We start from the raw sequence: 19,347 nt of genomic DNA, 5'->3' as shown, positions 1-19,347 counted from the left end.
TGATTCACAAGTCTATAGCTTGTCAAGGTGCACCCAGCCACACACAATCCTGCCCGCTGCTTCCTGGATTGACAGCTCTGTCATGGTTGCTGAAACCTCCCACTGAGCTGCAGTGTCTGGGAGGGGGAGTGAGGGAGACAAAAATGAAGGTGGATTTGGCTTAGCCAGAAAAGGTAAAAGATTGCTCTGCACATAGTAAATAGATCTGGTACGGTTAAAACTGTCATATAGGAGCATTTAGATGTACTTATGTGCCATTACGTTAAATGTTCCCTGTAAGAAGCAGAAGCAGTCATGAATGGCCTCTTGTAATCATAGCTGTCAGATCTGTCAGTGCAAATATGCGTTGTAGCTGATCAGGCTCTCTCATCTTCAGGCATTAATACAGCTGGAGGGTAGAATTTCTGAACTGCAGGGACAGTTTGCTGGTAAAACTCATGTTGACGGAGATTATAACTTGTCTGTTTTAATCATAACCATTTCAGGCCTGTCCTTAACTTGCCAGGTCACATCATTATGATTCAAATGTATTACCAGTTTCCAAGTATGCATGCATGGTACTTGTATTAAATAAAAAAAAATTATTAGTCATGGTGACCAATACTATTGTCAAATCCTTGAGAAAAGTGCAACCATAAAAGGTCACAGCCAGCCATTAATCTCAGCTGTTCCTGTCATGCAGCAAGGTGACAAGTTGGTCTCAGGTGGTTCCCACAATGGCAAAACATAAAGAGAAGTATCTCAGCTGCTCCTGTGCACAACAGGAAAACAGTACAGATACACAATCTTTCTATGGATGGCCGCAGGGCAACAAGGGAATACAATTTAAAAGGCTAGTTCACCTTTTCAAAAAAAAAAAAAAAATTAAACCGTGAACCTACTCCCTACATGCACCGCATCCAACTTCCACCCCCCATCCCCACTGCACTTACTACGGGTGATCAAGTTTCACGCAGCCCAGAGCAACGGTCCTGTGGTTTGAAAGGAGCACTGTTCTTCCTATTTTAATCTTGGGTACACCAGGACGAATCAGTGTGGTTTTCATTAATTCAAGCCGCATATTATTATTATTATACAGGATTTATATAGCGCCAACAGTGTGCTCAGCGCTTTACAATATAAAAGGGAGACAATACAGCAACAATACCGTTCAATACAAGAGGGAAAGGAGGGACCTGCTCCTTGGAGCTTACAATCTAGGAATATGACCACATTGACCAAACAGAACCACCCTGATCTATCCTGGCATCCCTAGGGAAAAGAGAGAAAGAACAGTGTGGTTTCCAAATAGCAAGACTGCTCCCCCCCCCCCCCCACTAGTTGTCACAATTTTTAAAAAACATGGCCATGTGGTGCTCCACCCGCCCGGCTGAGTCACTCATTTACAGTATTCTGTGAATGAGAACACTACAAGTTCCAACAGCCTTTGCGGTTGTCAGCTCATGGCGCTGTGGAGCGCCGAGGTAGTTCATTGAGTCTTCCTCTCAGTAAGCATCTTCCTGCCCATACAAGATGTATGGGCACACAGATACACTGAAAGGTCTGCAGGAGACCTGCATGGCACCAGTGATCTGCTGATGCTATGCTTTAGAGCAGGGGTGTAAAACTACCGGCCCTCCAGCTGTTATGGAACTACAAGTCCCATGAGGCATTGCAAGGCTAACAATTACAAGCATGACTCCCACAGGAAGAGGCATGATGGGATTTGTAGTTCTGCAACAGCTGGAGGGCCGCCAGTTTGACACCCCTGCTTTAGAGGCTCAAGAAACAAAAATAAAAAATTAACATTTTTTTACCTGCAAAAAAATAAAATGTGCGTTTATTATTTTTTGTTAAAAGGTGAACTTATCCTTTAAAATCATTACTCCTGTAAGTTTCAGAGTCTGTACGGCTCCCTTTATATTCTTGGCTGAGTGTAAGAATGTCTGAGTCCATTGCAATCACCCACTCTGTGACCAACCAGTGCAACAATCCTCTTCTATCATAGGACCTGCCAGAGTAAACATTTGTCACAGACTCTGACAGATCAGCCCAAGCAAACTGGTGACATTGTATCACAGCTCAGTTAAAAGTGCCTTTAATAACATACTTTTTTTCTATATTGCACTTGTGGTCAGGCAGTTATTCATGCATACTTGTTTATTACTTATAGGTCAGCTTTAATAGCTACTTTCAATTGTAAAACTGATTTTGCAATGACAGTTTGCTTTTATTGGGCAATTTGTGAAACAGGTTATACGCTCTTTCAGAAAGAGATGGTAACGTAGGTTATCTACTTGAAATCTGAGACCAAACCCTGGTAACCATAATTGTCAGCACAAGGCCTTTAAGTTGCTCATGAATTGAACATATTTTTCCCAACATTAAATATTTCAGGTTTTTATTTACTTTGGTGGCGGTTTTTATTGTAAATCTACATGTGCTGACCATTTAACCCAGGGGCAGGCAATTCATTTTCTTGAGGGGCCACATGAGAAAATGGGACTATTGTGCAGGGCTGAACCTAACACCTCCGAATAATCATTTTGGACCTGGGAAGGTCCACAAGTATGTAAACATACACAAAACAAACATCTTGGAATAATAGGCATAATTTTTATTTTTTTTTAAATCGCCCCCTACCCTGCCGCCCAACCAAATTGTAAAACAGCCAGACAAGGCTGTTCACATGTTAGCCGATATGTGAACTCGGGGTACAGCGCTACCACTTGTCAACAGAGCCACGCCGCAAGGATTGTGGAGTGGTAGTGTGGCATTATAGGGTTAAATCAGGTGTTGAGTAGGCAACAAAACCCCTCATTACCGCCTTTCAAATACCCCCTGAAAAGCCCTGTGACTGGAAGTAGAGATGACGAGATGGGTACAACGGGAATTTCTGTAGATCCTGACCTGGAGCGAAGAGCAGGTGTAAGACTCCTGGGGATTGCTGCATGCATGCGCTAACACAGGAAGGACTTGGTCGGGCAGTATAGTGGAGGGAGAGCATCAGGATGTCTCCTAGGCAATGACCGAGCCATCCCGCTAGATCGATCAGTTCCTCAGGCTCTCTCCTTGCAGCTCTGTAATGGACATCTGTCAGCGTTCCTCTCTGAGCCTGTCACTGCATGCTGCCAGTAGAGGCACCAAGGGCCAGCCAAAGGGAAGGATGTGGCCCTGATGACGCAATTTGCCCAGGCCTGAATTCATCATATCTACAGGTTAAGGGTAGGTTCACTTCTGCACGGGTGGTGCCGAAAATCAGTGCAGCCGCACCACCCGCACCGAGAAATGCAGACCCGCGGGCGGGTGCCATTACTTCTAATGGCACGCCGCCTGCACTGGAAAATGCAACCACACTGGGAACCGAGGTTCCCGTGCGGGCTGCGTTTTTAGAAGAAGTGCAGGGACTTCTTCTCTGCGTGTCAAATGCCCAAATTAATGGGCTCTCGTGCCCACGCAAAACGCGGCTCGCTCAGCCGCATATATGTGAACCAGGGCTGAAGCCAAACAACTAAGTACATACACAATTTTGGCCAATCATTCCTGAGATATACATAGCTCTGACACAAAGCACAGCCCTGGCTGGCATGAGAAAGGGCCTGATTTTTGCTGCAGGTTCACCTTCAGGTCTCCTCCACATTCCATGACTAAACTGTGAAAAGAGAAGCAACACAATGACAAGCTCATTTCTCTGTCACTTTGCTCTCCCCTCCTATCAACATGCAACTTGCAGTACACATAATTGACTTCTTGTGCTGCTTCTCTTTCTGAGCTCTGTAGTACAATACCAAGTAAAATAAACGGTACTTACACTGCTTACATTTAAAAAAAAAAAAGGACGTTCTAATGATCACAGAGTTGCAAAATGAGTTACTTTTATATCTGCCTGGAGTTCTCTACACCAGCATTGTGAAGCCATATAGAGATGACGTCTTCTACACTCAGTTCCATTCATACCAAGAGGTGCGAACGCGTGCATGTGCCTTTTGGCGTGTCACATTTAGGGTAGCGGATTAATTTCAATGGGCTGCCCTATGCACAAGAAAAATCGAGTACTGCTACTGCACTACCATGTGTTTTGGTGCGCACATATGCAAGATGCATGGGGGTGCCTTTAAGAATTAATGGCACTGCCGCATATCTGCAAAGGGGTGATGTGTTTTTGTGCATTGCAGAACAGTGTGCAACTTTGTGTGTGTACCCATGACACATACGTGTGAGCAAAGCCTGAAAGCTGAACTAAATCCTCAGATTGGTCTGAAGGTTCCTCACTGGCACCAACATAGTCTCCCCAGCTTCTTTCAGGTGTGCAAGTCTTTGGCTGTTTTGATTGGCTGGTGTGGGATGTCATTCATTCTAGCACACAGGCACCATGCCAAGACTTATTGTACATTTTAACCACTTAAGGACCGCCCCATAGCAGATACACTGCTACAGAGTGGCACCTGTGTGTAAATCACGTATACATACGTGATTTTGTATTTCCGGGTAGGAGGTGCACGTGCCCTACCTGTGCCGCCATTCGCGGCCACGGATGTCAATCACCGGGTCCCGACCATTTCATTTACAATCTTCCTCCCTGTCAGCTCGAGCACACTGCTTTGGATGGTTGTGCACAGAACAGCCATCCCGATCAGTGTGCTTATAGTAATGCACCCCCCCCCCCCCCCCAGTAAAACACTCCCAGCACATAGTTAACCCTTTACTCGCCCCTCACATTAACCCCATCCTGCCCAGTGCCATTAGTACAATGTCCGTGCTTTTTATTAGCACTGATCACTGTATTGGTGTCAATGACACCAAGTTAGTTCCCCCCAGTGTCAGAATGTCCGCCACAGTCCCGCTAAGAGTCGCTGATCACCGCCATTACTAGTAGAAAAAAAAAAATCCTAATATCTATACTGCCATTTGTAAACGCTATAACTTTCACGTAAACCAATTAATTTGCACGTATTGGGAAGACATGTAGCAGAATACATTTTGACCTAAATGTATGATAAAATTTGATTTTTTTTTAAAAAATTTTACTGGACATGTTTAATAGCAAAAAGTCCAAATTATAGTTTATTTCTCAAAATTGTCGGGATTTTTTTTGCCTACAGCGCAAAAAAAAAAATGCACAGGCGATCAAATACCACCAAAAGAAAGTGTAATGTGGAAAAAAAAGGACTTAATATTAATTTGGGTGCAGCGTTGCATGACCGCGCAATTGTCAGTTAAAGTGTCGCAGCGCCGTAACGCAAAAAATGGCCTGGTCAGGAAGGGAGGTGAATCCTCAGGACGGCAAGGGGTTAAAGACGACTGCGACCAGGCAGGTAAGTTATTGTAGAAGAGACATAGCGCGTCTCTGCTGCGATAAATAGTCTGCGTTCGTTGTTCTGAACCTTTAGTTCTGCTTTACACAAGTTGCATTAACATGTAAAAGGTGCATTCTGAGACAAAGCACAGAAAACAGCATTTGTCTTTTGAAAGGTTTTCTGTGCTCTGACTAAAGGATGAATATATTTCTCAGCAATAAACTTGTCCATGTGAATATGTTCGTTTGATACAGTTTCTTCTGTCTACTTTTCCATGTCGCACTGAAAATGTGTACATGAAGCATTAGCACTGGTTTTCCAAGTCAGCAGAACCCGCTGGGAGAAAATATACTTCTTGTCTAGTTGACTGCTTTAAACACAATCTCTGCTGTGAGCTGCAGGATCTATTTATGTCAGAAGTAAACCATTGACTGCGAGTTAGAGAACCTTGTACCATGACAACAGCACTGTTTTTTCCATTAAGTATTTGTACTCATGCAGAGAATAAAATATTGGTTCCTCCAATCCATTAGCGATCCTTTTTCTGGTTTATAAGGGGTAATTTGTTATTAGCTGTTCAAAGCTTCCTGTTTTCTTTTCCAGAATGGAATAAATAGAAGGAGCTTGAACTTGAATATGAACTGCCTAGATAGATTTTGTAATAAGTATTCCCATGGGCATAATGTGATGGAAGCTACCATCCTTATATAAGCAGACAGTGAGGAAATGTGTAGGCTGCTGCTGCTGTTGCATATATTACATGTAAATTCTATAAATACTTCTGTTTTCATTTGACCTGGTCTACGCAATGTAAACTTACAGATCTAAAGCAGACTCTCAATGAGGGTTCTGTGGAATACCAGGGTTCCTAGAGGTTGCTGGGGATTCCTTGAGCAATGACAGCATGATCTCCCACCTACATTGACTACCAAGGCAGCAAAAAAAAAAGGAGAGATATCGCTGAACTCAAAAGGTTGGTGGAGCTATTCAATAGTAATGTAATGATGTTCGTGATCTGGTTACTAGGCACATGGCTTCTAAATTTCAGCAGATCTCCACAGGTTCCCTAGTTTGTACAGGAAAACAGCAAGAAGAAGAAATGAAGCACCACATCACTTTTCAGCGGTCCATATACAATTTTATTCCAGTAAAAGTCAAAAGAACCATAAAAAAGTAGCCCATGTGTCTTGGGGATCCAAAATACCCCTTCATCAGGATAAAAAACACAAGGAAATGTCTTTATCAATAACATTTCTTCAAAGTCAACCGTCCCAGTGTGATGGAGCAGTTCTCCAATGACCACAAATGTAAGCGGGGATATCGCCACTCTGACTGCAAACCTAAAGCGGACACATTTCTGGCACAGAGAATTTTCTGGCCAATATTATTCCATAATTTGAATGACTACTATTAACAAGGCAGTCAGCTTTGCCTGCTTGACATTATAGGTATGCCTTTTTTGTTCTCTTTTTATCTTTCAACAACTTACCGATTATGCTTTCTTACTGAAAAATGTAGATATGGGGCGGCACAGTGGCTAAGTGGTTAGCACCTCTGTCTGGCAGCACTTGGGTTGTTGGTTCAATTCCAAACCATAGTACCACCTGCCTGGAGTTTGCATGTTCTCCCTGTGCCTGTGTGTGTTTCTGCCTCCAACTTAAGACAACTGGGCGGCGGAGAAAGGCAGGAGAGGAGCAATGTATATAGTGAGATACCGCTAAATGTCACTGACGGTTTTTAAATGCAATTATCGTTTTTTTTTCCCCTTCGCTATATCTCCAAGAATGAGCTGTCATTCTCCCCTCTGCTAAAGGAAACTAACCCGGTAATTGCATTTGAAAACAATGCCAGTTTTTAAATGTAATTACCGGCTTCTTTCCCCTTCAGTATAGCTTCGAGAATGAGCTGACACTAAGGGGTGGGGTCACCCAGTGACATTACCCAGTGACCCCACCCCTTGGTTTCCTTTAGCGGAGGGGAGAATGACAGCTCATTCTTGGAACTATAGTGAAGGGAAAAAAAAGCCAGTAATTATATTTAAAAATTGGAAGTGACATATAGGAGCAGCGAGAGTGAGGGAGCCTGAGTGTACACACTGCTCCCTCACTGTATACACTGCTCCCTCACTGTATACACTGCTCCCTCACTGTATACACTGCTCCCTCACTGTATACACTGCTCCTCTCCTTCCCTCTCCTTGCACACACTGCTCTCTACCCCCTCCCCCCTACAAAGAGGACCTGTTGTAGGACTATTGGTCCCCTATGTGATATAAAATCATAAGTTAAATTAATTGATAAAAATACACATTAAAGTTAAAAGAAAAAAAAATTAAGCCTCCCCACCCCCACACACGCAGACATTTCGGTTTTCAGCCACGTGCGTTCTGACTTTTCAGTATACGTTTCGGTACCAGAATTTTCATTTCGGTGCACCACTATTTGGTAGGTTAATTGGCTTATTTCTAAATTGTCCTTAATAAGTGCCCGTATGACTGTGAGTTAGGGACCTTATATAGTAGCCTTCTTGAGGGCAGGGACTGATGTGAATGTGCAATATATATGTAAAGCGCTGCGTAAACTGATGGCACTATATAAGGACCTGTATTCAAATAAATATCATTTTTAGCAGACGTTCTCTGTGATCTCAAAATGATCTCCCGAGGTAAAAGGTTAAGGAAGGCTAATCGAACAGGTATCTACAACTCTGCTCTAAACCAATGTTTCTATGTTTCAATGTTTTAGGTAGGTATCTCTGAATGTACTAAAAGCAATGGATCAGCATGAAAACCATGCAACTACAATTTTCAGAATGGGGCCACCAATAGCTGCCTACATATTGTTGTCAGTTCTCCTTTAACCCCTTCCAGTCCGGACACTTTTACCCCCTTCCTGTCCAGGGCAATTTTCAACTTTCAGCGCTGTCGCACTTTGAATGACAATTGCGCGTTCATGCAACACTGTACCCATATGAATTTTTTACCATTTTTTTTTGAGACAGATAAAACTTTATTTTGGTGGTATTTATTAACCGCTATGATTTTTATTTTTTTTGCTATGTAAATGAAAAAGTCCAAAAATTTTGCAAAAAGTGTTTTTCTTATAAAATTTTGCAAATAAATAATATTTCATCATAAATCTTGACCAAAATTTATTCCGTTATCTTTTTAGTAAAAAAAAAAAAATACGCCAAATTAGTTTATAACCAAAAATTATAATTTTTAAACATTTTTTTTACATTTTTATATTATTTATTTATTTTTTTAACCATACTGTCACCCTAGCAGTACAGTGTCACCATGGTGACACTGTACTACTTGTGGGGGGTGATGAAGATTTTTTTTTTTTTTTTTTTTTACAGTGATTGCTTTTACACCCATATAGGATGTAAAAGCAATCATTTCTCTTTCTCTCTGTGTGCATTCTTGCAGCCATTGAGAAATACTGTGTGAGCTGTGATTGGTCAGAGCTTGTCACATCGTACAAGGCTGTTGTGACTAGCCTTGTACCATGTGACCTCTGTGATCATTCACAGATTTCACACGTAATAAGCAATGATGTCACAAGTGACATCTTGCTTACTACTTTGCATGTGATCACTGATTGGCCAATCAGTGATCACATGATCGGGACCTCGTACAGAGGTCCCGTCTGACGATCGGTGTTTCACTGTGTCCGGAGGACATAGCGGGCACCGGATCGCGGTGCTGCGCTCTCCCAGGGAGCGCGCACAACTAGAAATAGCAGGTGCCATTTATGAACGGCAACCTGCCCCTGGAGTGCCACCGCCCTGCCGTTTAAAAACAGCAGGTGGACGGCAAGTGGTTAACACACAGTGGCAAGGCTTTAATAAAGGAAACTATGTCCAGACTATACATACTGAAGTATTTACAAATTCTGAACAACCAAAATAACTATTTTAAAACAAGCCTTCATTTACCTCTCGCTACTTATAAGCAACATGGAGAAATTCATTTTTAAAATTCTTGATAACGTCATGCATAAATCTGAATCCCACAGCTACATGTATTAAAGCCTAAGTGCAGCCAAAATAAAAAACTAAAACATCAGCACAAGGAACATAACTTACAGTCAAGTAGTATGTGTCTCTTGTTCTTATGCCTCTTCTGTTAGTTGAAATCCTCTTCTGTTCATGGCTCCCCCCACTCTGCCACTGTAACCTTTCAGTGCGGCACGGGTAAAAACAACTAAGGGGCTATCACAGGCGATCCAGACTACGACTGTCCTTTCCACCCAGTTGCTCCATTCATAGAAGACATACCAACGATTCTATGAATGAAACCGGATCTATGAATGGAGGGGGTGAAGCTTTCAATCATCCACCTGCCCTCTACTCACATATCCTGTTTCATTCATAGAAGCTTTACTATGGCTTTTATCAATGGAGCAGTTGTTCTGAAAGTGCAAACATAGTAGGACTCACTTGATGAAAGTCTGTGACAGCTCATCAGTTCTGTTAACCCCTGCCATACTAAAAGATTACAACAGCAGAGAGGAAGGGAGGTTGGGGGGTATGGACAAAGGAGGAATTTCAACTAACACATGAGACATCAGCACAAGGGACGTATCCAATTGACTGTAAGTTGTGTCCTTCTGATGATTGTCAGCTTTTTTTTTTTCTTCTTTTGGCTGCACTTAGGCTTTAAAATCAAATGCAATAATGCACATTTTCACTATGCTTGGTGTGAATATAAAAGCTCCCAAAGGCTTATCTGTCTGCTCTACCCTTTACCTGAGAGTCTATGGAGAGATCTATAGACGTCTATAGGCAGAACAGCTAGAAATGGCAAGGTACACAGGGTGGAAGTTTAAAAAACTATTAAGATAAAAATATTGGAGCAGTCATTGCCATGTTGCTATTGATGGTGCAAGTACTGGGGCCGCCATACTTGTCTTTGCTTCCCTGCCTAGTGAATCAACTACCTGGAACAAGCATGTATTTTTTATGTGTTTAGACAGCAAATATGCACACACTGGAGCACATGCTCCAAAACAAGGCACCCATGATAGTCCCAATATTTTGTATTAAAAAGGTATTAGAGTGGGCATTATAGACTCCACTTTCTTCATACCACTCCATGAACGGGTTGTGGCATTAGCTTTTAAATGTATACTGTTCCTTATGATACACCAGTAATCTGAACAATGTCATCTGTAATATTTGTGGATAAGCCACTTGCTAGCAAGATAGTAGTTTTCATGCAGTAATAAGGTCTTATGCACACTGGAAGTTTGGCCATCTCTCCTACATGCCTTTCCTCCTGGCAGCAGTGTTTTGTCAGAAAAAAATGCATGACGCTTGTAAATCATGTAACGCATTTAGGAGCATCAAACACTTGGCATTAATTCATTTCATTTTCCGGAATACTTTATTCTGGCCATTGAAATGAATTAACACTCAAGCATTAAACCCATCTAGTGTTGGCACATTTAAAAGCATCAAGGGTTTCTTCTGCTAAACAATTCTTCTCCTGGAGGCTCTGGCAGTGGGGGGTTTTCTGCCTCGAAACACCTGTGTGTACATGGAGTCAAAGACTAACATGCTTGGGTGTTTAGAGGCAGGGAGAAAAGAAAAAAAAAACACCAGAAGGCACTAACAGCAGTGTTAAAAATTTCCAGTGTGCATGAGGCCTCAAACATTCCTAAACCAAAACCCACAAATTAAGAAAAATATAATTCAAATTACTTTCAGTGGACTAGATGTGTTGAAAGCATTCCACACAATAAAAACAAGATGAATCAGAGGATGACATTACCTGTTCCATTTAGTGTACCATTTTTATTGGTATATTGTCTTAGCATGTGCCCAATTGTTCGAACGTTGTCTCGTAGCATTATGCCTTGAGCTTGCACCATGAAGAGGTAGGTGTTTGCTGCAAAAAATAAAAATAAAAATGGAAATCAGACTAACGGCAATATTTCAAGAAAAAAAAAAAGACTTCTAAATATCATTTTATAAAAGGCAGAACAGCAAAACACTTGAAATACATATGTAAAAAGTGTGCTATCTGGATTTACACAGGCACTCTAACCACATTGCCTGGTCCTGAACCCGGACCTACAGCCTGGTCTAGGATCAGCCACATCCTTTGATTGCACATTGAGAGAGCTGCTACACATGGATTAGGTAATCCTAATTGCTCTCCTCTCCTGGAAGCATTTTCAATGTCATAAAGCCCTGATTGGTTCATGATATTGCTACTCCCTCTTCAAGGTTGCACACCATTGTGTGGAGTACAGGAGACTGATTCCAATACAAATGTAAGGCTTTATGCAAGTTCATGTTTGGAACTGATGACTCTACACCAGGAAAAGGCACCAATGTAGGTGGAAAAGGTAAACTATAATGTGACTTCAGGACTACTCTGCCTTTGGTGACGAGTTACATTCAAACTGGAATACTCCTTCCAACATGTACCATATGGTGAAATGATACATATATCAAGATGCAGCAATTTCATTTTTATTCTAATGAATTAAATGGCAAAATGATGGCAGTTTTATATCAAGTTTTGTTTACCATGATCGATGGGATGCATACATTATCAGCTTTACAAAAAGGATAGTACAATGCTTTGACTTCTTTAAGTTGTGTTATAACCCCCCTATATTAAAATACTGGTGTTGCTGTAGAAATAGTACCAAAGACAATCAGAGTGTATTCAAAGGAAAAAACAAATAGCAATGTTTTAAGAGTTACTAAACCCAGGACCCTGCATTCACTATATCTGGTCTCCCACAGTACACAGAAAATATATTTAGCAGTTTATATTTACTAAAATAATCGCATTGCTCATCAGCAGTATTTAGCAGCCTAGCTGAGCACTGGTTGAAGCTTCTAGGAGGAGTTTTCATTTTCCTCTGACTGTCCTATGAGACTGCACGACACCTTAAACTCTGTCTGAACAGTGCTGGCTTGCCCTGTGCTGATCACATGAACCCCCCCCCCAAAAAAAAAACTCTCTAGCAATACACACTAAACTGGTCATGTGCAGCTTGCCCCCAAAGCTCTGTTCTATCAGCAGATGAACTGGGACAGTAGGAGGGGAGGATCAGAGAAGATAGGATCAAACAACCTTTCTATACAATGCAGAGGATTGCTATCCCCGCTTCAGTCGATCCTGAATACGGCTGCCAGACTCATTCACCTTTCCAACCGCTCCACCTCCGCCACCCCCCTCTGCCAATCCCTCCACTGGCTTCCGATTGCGCAACGGATCAAATTCAAAATCCTAACACTGACGTACAAAGCTGTCCACCATACTGCCCCGTACTACATCACTGACCTAATATCCAAGTACCACCCAGCACGCACACTCCGCTCCTCACAAGACCTCCTTCTCTCTAGTTCCCTGGTCTCCTCCTCCCATACCCGCCTCCAGGACTTCTCCAGGGGGTCACCCATCCTCTGGAACTCCCTGCCCCAACCCATCAGATTATCACCTACTCGCCTCTCCTTTAGGCGCACCCTGAAAACACATCTCTTCAGGGAAGCCCACCCCACCCCCTGCTAACTTGCCGACCTCCTCCACTCTTCCTACCACCCCATCCCCCACAGCTATCTCCTCCTGTGCCACCACCCCCTCCCTCCTAGATTGTAAGCTCGAAAGAGCAGGGCCCTTGATCCCCTCATGTTTTGCATTGTATTGGTATTGTTCTGTCACATGTTCTGTCCCCATTTGTAATGTACAGTGCTGAGCGAACTATTGGCGCTTTATAAATACTGTATAATAATAATAATAATTAACCCTTTAGGTTCCACAGTGAGTATAACAAGCATGTTTTGCTGCATATACAGACTGATTTTACTGTTGTGTGTTTAGTAACACTACATTTTCTTGATATTATACTTCAGCTGCCTGTGAAATAATAAAGCTATGCCATAGGTACGTTCACGAAAAGAAAAAAAAATATCACATGGCACATATACATTGCATTTTTAACTGTTTGATTAATAGATGTTGAACATTTTCATATACACAAAGTCAAGGACCGCTTGTGCCAGAGAATATTCCCATTTTAAATATGTTTCTAAGGTTTGTAATGGCAAAATGGTCAAGGTTTAATGGTTTTCTTTTTTGTGTAAGGGTCAGGATCAGCATATTGATAATTCTTTACAATCATTAGTACTTGTTCATATCAGCAAGTATTACTGCAGCACGGTCACTTTGCGTGAACTGGGTAAAAACAGTGTGACTGCGCTAATTACTGTGTATCGCACGGTTTATTTGGGGGAACTTTATTGAAGTGACATTTCATCCTGTACTATTGCCCACAATGCAGCGCATTCAGTGCTTCTTTTTCAGTGCACACTACTGCTGGCCACATAGCAAAGAAGGTTTTTGTGCCTTATCATGGGTCAGGATTCATCTGGCAAGAACAAACCCTTAAAGTGCTGTTTGGGCATGGAAGATTAGTCCTTCTGAAGTTTTAAATTTTTTATATGAATATTATACATACGGTACACCATATTTTTGTTCATATTTGTTGTAATAAACACATTACAAATGAACAAGGTGGTAACCAATATTTAAATTGTCATCTTGTGATAGGTTTACTTTAAATATGTAACAGCATATTGGCATCATTTTGTGTCCACCACACAGACACGGCATCTCCAGGTTACATCGCTCTGTTTACTTCTCGGATTCTCTCTAATAAATCAATCTGTTGCTCAGCGTACGGTTTTACCTCCCCTGACTACTACTGGGAAAAACCTCAGAGACCATTGTTAGCAGCACCAAGAAACCCTGGCAGATGCCCAAGAAAAGCATCACTAAGTTAATTATACAGTCTCCCAAGGGGAGTAATCTCTTACTAGCGCACAAAGCAAGACACGAAAACCTGAACACCACTGGGGCTAACTGGCAATGCAGATGTTAATGACAGGTCCACTTTAACACTTCACCTGCATTATTGGGGCACATGTCAAACATTCCCATTTTTGAGGAACAAAAAGCCTACTCCTTTCCATTAAATAAAATAAGCTGTTCTAAACACGCCTAGGCAAAGATCACATGGCCTCTAGCTAGCAGGAACACTGGGAGTTTCATGGCGAAGTCTGCAGATGGCCTGCTGCTGTCATTTTCATAGATGCTGCCTTGCAGCTTGCAATGAGTTCAGAGAATCAGCAAGAACATCACAGTGCACTTGTGCTAAGCAGGAGGAGAGGTTACATATCCACTGAGCAAATACAGCTGCCCAAGGCACAAACATAATTACTAACCATACATAGAAACCAGGTTTAAACACATGAACACGCAATGATATGTACAGTAGATATTCTCTTTCATGTGCATATCTTTTAAAAGCAATTCAACTTAAAAGCTCTTCTTTATCCAGTTGTGGGCCTTGGGTGTATTACGTATGCCTTAGGCACCATGTACACGGGGCGTTTCTGAACAATGGAAACTGACTGCTGGAAAACAAAGGATAAAAAACATCCGTTTAGCTGCGTTTGCATAACGTGTTTATGCGCGTTTGCGTTTAGAAGCGTTTTGTAAAGATAAGCACAGGAGAACCTCCCAAATGTCCAGAATGCACTGAAAAGTGGTAAATTATTAACTATTTCAGACTGTTTCAGAGAAATACACACAGTAGAAGCAGAGACAGCAGTATATGTTGAGATAATTAGCCGCGAGTTGCTCATTAACATTTCTTTTGTTTCCAAGGGTGGGAAGGCGTCTGCTGGAGTCATTAAGGCCACCTGGCAGGGGGTCTTCATGAAGAATTTAAGGTGTGAATGGTCATTAACATACCTTTTGTACACGGGACACTTCTGAATGATGGAAACTGACTGCTGGAAAACGTAGGTTAAAAAACGTCTGTTTAGCCGCGTTTGCATAACGCGGTTATGTGCGCTTAGAAGCGTTTTTTAAAGATAAGCACAGGAGAACCTCCCAAATGCCCAGAATGCACTGAAAAGTGGTAAATTATGAACTATTACTATACTATAGTAGAAGCAGAGACAGCAGTATGTGTTGAAATTAGCTTACGTGTGAGTTGCTCACTAACATTTCTTTTGTTTCAAAGGGCGGGAAAGGTGTCTGATGGAGTCATTAAGGTCACCTGGCAGGGGGTCCTCATGAGGAATTTGAGGTGTGAATGATCATTAACATATCTTTTGTTTTCAAGGGTGGGAGAGATCTGAGGTGTGAATTGGTCATTACAACGTGTGACAAGCTTGGTAGGAACATCCTGTGTTAAGTGTTTTGTCCATCTGTGCACCTTCAAAACTCTTTGCATGCATTTTTCATGATGAAAAAAAGCTCTGGACAGCATTGGGAACTGGAAGCGTTAAAAAAAAAATTTCAACCGCAAACACTTATAAACGTGGTTTGCTGCGTTTAGACGCATTTACAAGCGTTTTGCGTTTGAAGCACTGATAAAATCAACGTCTAAAACGCAAGTTTGTTGCGTTGAAAAAAACGACTGTAAACTCAACTGCCTGTAAACGACTGTAAAAGAAGATGTGTACATGGACACATAGGAAAACAGAGTGAGTTCATGTGCTGCTGGAAAAAACGCTGAACAGCTCCTAAACGTGAGTTTATCAGATGCAGTGTACATGAGCCCTTAGAAAACTTCTATAAATCTCTTTTGGTATACTTGGTACACCTTGGTCCTCCTTCACTACCACAGCCCTGGAACTGTCCAAAATTGCCGTGATCAGCAGTCATCTGAGAGACAGGTCGCTATCTGTGTTGCAGGAGCATGCTCCTGGAATAAAAAGAAGTCTCAATGATGGTGGCCCCTTCTCATATAAGTTCTTGTGATATGCCTTCTGTCTCCCATTGGGTCATATGTGCTCATTTTTTGTCCCTATCACACCTCTGTTTGGGGCTTTTGAGGGAAAAGGTTTAAAATTTCAACTTGTCACTGTCTGAGATGTTGGGATATTTGGTTTGGGGCTATTTTACCGATGGTGCTGACTTATGTTTTGTACTGACATTGCTCTGTAACATCTCTGTCTGATTGGCTGTGTATACTGCCCTTCACCTGTACTGTATATTATTTAATAACATTTTTATAAACACACTGTCACGGTCTATTTACACTAGATCTTTTACATGCAGATCAAAGAATTTTCGTTTGATGGCAAAATAGAACAGTTTAAGCAACCATACAAATAAAATAAATACATTTTTTTTTTTTTCTTAAAGTACCTATTTATCCCTTAGCACTAATTATTTCTTCCCCTTGGCCATTATTTTCCTGTTGATTTTTTATCAATAATAAAACTTTATTTTTCTTTTATTCATCTTATTTTATTAAAGCAGAACTATAGGCAAAATGTTTTCTTTTGATTTTGGATAGAGTAAGGGAGGCTTATAACCCCTGTAAAGTTTATTTTTGCCCTTTTTATCCCATTGGGGAGATTTCCCTTCAGTTCCTGTCCAATAGCCAAAACAGGAAGTGAGAAGAAATCCCCGCAAATTAAGGGAATCTCTTGGGAACCCCCAGGTCACCAGAACCAGTGTCCTCATTGGAAGGTTTCTATTACTTATCTGGGGACAACCCAAAATATGGGCTTTTCTTTTACTTTCACTTTCAATGATAATGGTAAATAGGAGAAATAGAGAGGGTGAATCTCCCTAATGGAGGCACAGACAGAAATAAAAACCTAATAGGTGTTCTAATCCATTTCCCCTATATCCAAAACTAAAAAAAAGTTTTGCCTTTAGTTATATTTTAATTTTATCAAATAAAAGTCTTGTCTGTCCTGGAAAAAAAATGACACATATTACTTCAATGTCACAAGTAATGACAAAGTTCTTGCTCAACGAATAGGCCCATAGAGAAAAAAAGTGAAAAATATTACTCTAGTCCATAAGAGATATTCAAGTGCAGGAGCTCAAGTGGCTAACAAACAGCAACAAAGTAAAGTGGTTGATGACATCATGTAAATCTTTGGCTACTGGTAGAAAACTTTTGCAACAGATTAAAAGAGCACTTAAGAGTTATTCTAGTTTTACAATGAGAAGGGCAAGAAGTATTGTCAGGATTTAACTGCTGTTTCAGCACTCAAAGGGGAAATTTCCCTTGACTCCCTGTTCTGTGAACAAAACAGGAACCAGGTGATCTTGTCAGTGGGGATACAACCAGAAAGAAAAAGCCGACAAAGGGTTCCAAGCCTTCCCCATATTACTAATAAACATTTTCATTGCTGTCTGCTTCTTCCTGTCTTAGTGAAAAAAAAAAAGTAAGTGAAGTGAATTTCCCCATCTAAAAACCTGGCGTACATTCCTTATCTTATGCTATCCAAAGCACCAGAGTCAGTACACTATACAAAGTAGAGGCTCCCCATGCTCAAAAGAAGAATTGTCCAGCTTTGGGTCTGATATTTTAGATATACCCAAGCTAGAGATTAGCTGAATGTAAATCTTACCAGTATATATCAATGTATTAAAAAACATGATGCTGTATATATGTTACAATTACAAAAGCACATGGAGCAACCATATTTGCTAATCACTCCGGTTTCCTCCCACTCTCCATGCTGGTAAAGTAGTTGACTCCTGTCCAAACTGGCCCCAATATGAATGTGAGTTAGGGAACCTAGATTGTAAGGGCAGGGGCCGATATGAATGCATTATATACTGTATATAAAAATCACTGCATAAATTGTTGGCACTATATAAATATCTGGAATAAATAAGATACATAGTTACATAAAAATATCTAAACAGCGAGCCAAACCACATTCTGTATACTTGGCCAGAGGGGTGCTAAACTGAACAGTCATATAAAAGGTTCTGCTCCCTTCAGTTATGGGTAAGGCCCCTTTCACATGGGGGGGACTCCGCTTTGCTCAGTAGGGGATCTGTCTACTGATCCCCCACAGCAGAGCAGGCAGATGACATATCTATGCCCACTCTGTTTATGCGGAACAGACACAAACACAGCCCTACAGGCAATTGGGTGTAAACAAACCGGCTGGTGATTACACCCGACTACCCTCCGATCCTATCCGCCCTGAAGGAAGGGGGGATGGATCTCCTTTCATTTCTTTTGAGAAGATAGAATTGGAAGTAAGTGAGTGTAAACGGACACAACAGACAGGTGGACTCGACCAGACCGATCGTCTGAAAGGGGCCTAATGCAGTACGTTCTGAGCTGATGAAGCATAATAGTAATATATCTTGCCTTTTTTATGGATCATTCAGGAAAGGGTCAAGCACAGTTCCTTGCCTGTCTAAATAAGAGTCGCTGCCACAAAAGGCTCCTTTCACACAGGCAGACTCCGCCAGCAGATCCACCTGCTCTGTGGGGGTTCTGTCCGGCGATTCCCGCTGAGCAGGCGGATGACACAGCCCGCTTTCCTTTATGAGCCTTTGGATGTAAATGGACCGCCTGTCCGTTTACATTAGACTGTGATCCAATCCATAGACGGGGAAAGGATTCCCCATCAGATGTTAGCGAATCAAATGCAGGTGGGTGTAAACTAACATCGGCCACTCCATAGACGGCAATGCATAGTTCGATCAGTTTGCCTTAAAAACAGACAGGCGGACCAGATCAGTCCGCACATGTGAAAGGAGCTTTAAAGAGAAGACAACAGGATAGCTTTAGCTATAGCTATAGCTGTGGCATGCATAAAGCGCTGGTGGTTGCCTTTGCCCACATTCTGGAAGCTTTGCTAGTCCCAGCATACACACACCACTGAGTAATGCTGCTGAGGTGTGCTGTATCCTAGGACTGGCTCTCCTTCTAAGACTTGAGCAAAATTAGCCTCACTCCTGGATGCTGGTCTCACCTTTGAAAGATTAGGCTACATTGACAATTTCCCTTTAAAATAACTGCTTTTGCTTTAATTTCTAGAATATCTTCTATTCTCATTACAGGACATACAGTATATTCCTATTACAAGGTACAAGCCTACCTGGTGTCTGTAAGTATTTAGGGCCACCATTTTGCATCGGCAGCAGCACAAAATGTAAGGTAAGATATAGGCATACAGGTATGAAACAAAATACAACAAATAATATGAAAGCATAGCAAAAAACAAAAAAAAATGCATCAAGAGTAAGATACCCACCCAGGCAAACCTG

The 19,347-nt window shown here is 41.6% G+C and overlaps 1 protein-coding gene across 1 annotated transcript in view; it reads right to left on the bottom strand.

Moving 5' to 3' along the window:
* B4GALT6 (beta-1,4-galactosyltransferase 6) overlaps nt 1–19,347 on the bottom strand; it is a 119,304-nt gene that overhangs the window by 47,445 nt on the left and 52,512 nt on the right. The window contains exon 2 of the mRNA XM_089675694.1: nt 11,053–11,169. Within this exon, the coding sequence (XP_089531820.1) occupies nt 11,053–11,169 (117 nt within the window). The remainder of the gene's footprint in view (nt 1–11,052; nt 11,170–19,347) is intronic.

This window comes from Staurois parvus, unplaced genomic scaffold, assembly GCF_062004578.1.
Source record: "Staurois parvus isolate SC_StPar_1 unplaced genomic scaffold, SC_StPar_1.0 ptg000157l, whole genome shotgun sequence".
Classification (NCBI taxonomy): Eukaryota; Metazoa; Chordata; class Amphibia; order Anura; family Ranidae; genus Staurois; species Staurois parvus.
The sequence above is the reverse complement of the archived record's forward strand: the minus strand, read 5'-3'. Positions and strand labels throughout refer to the sequence as shown.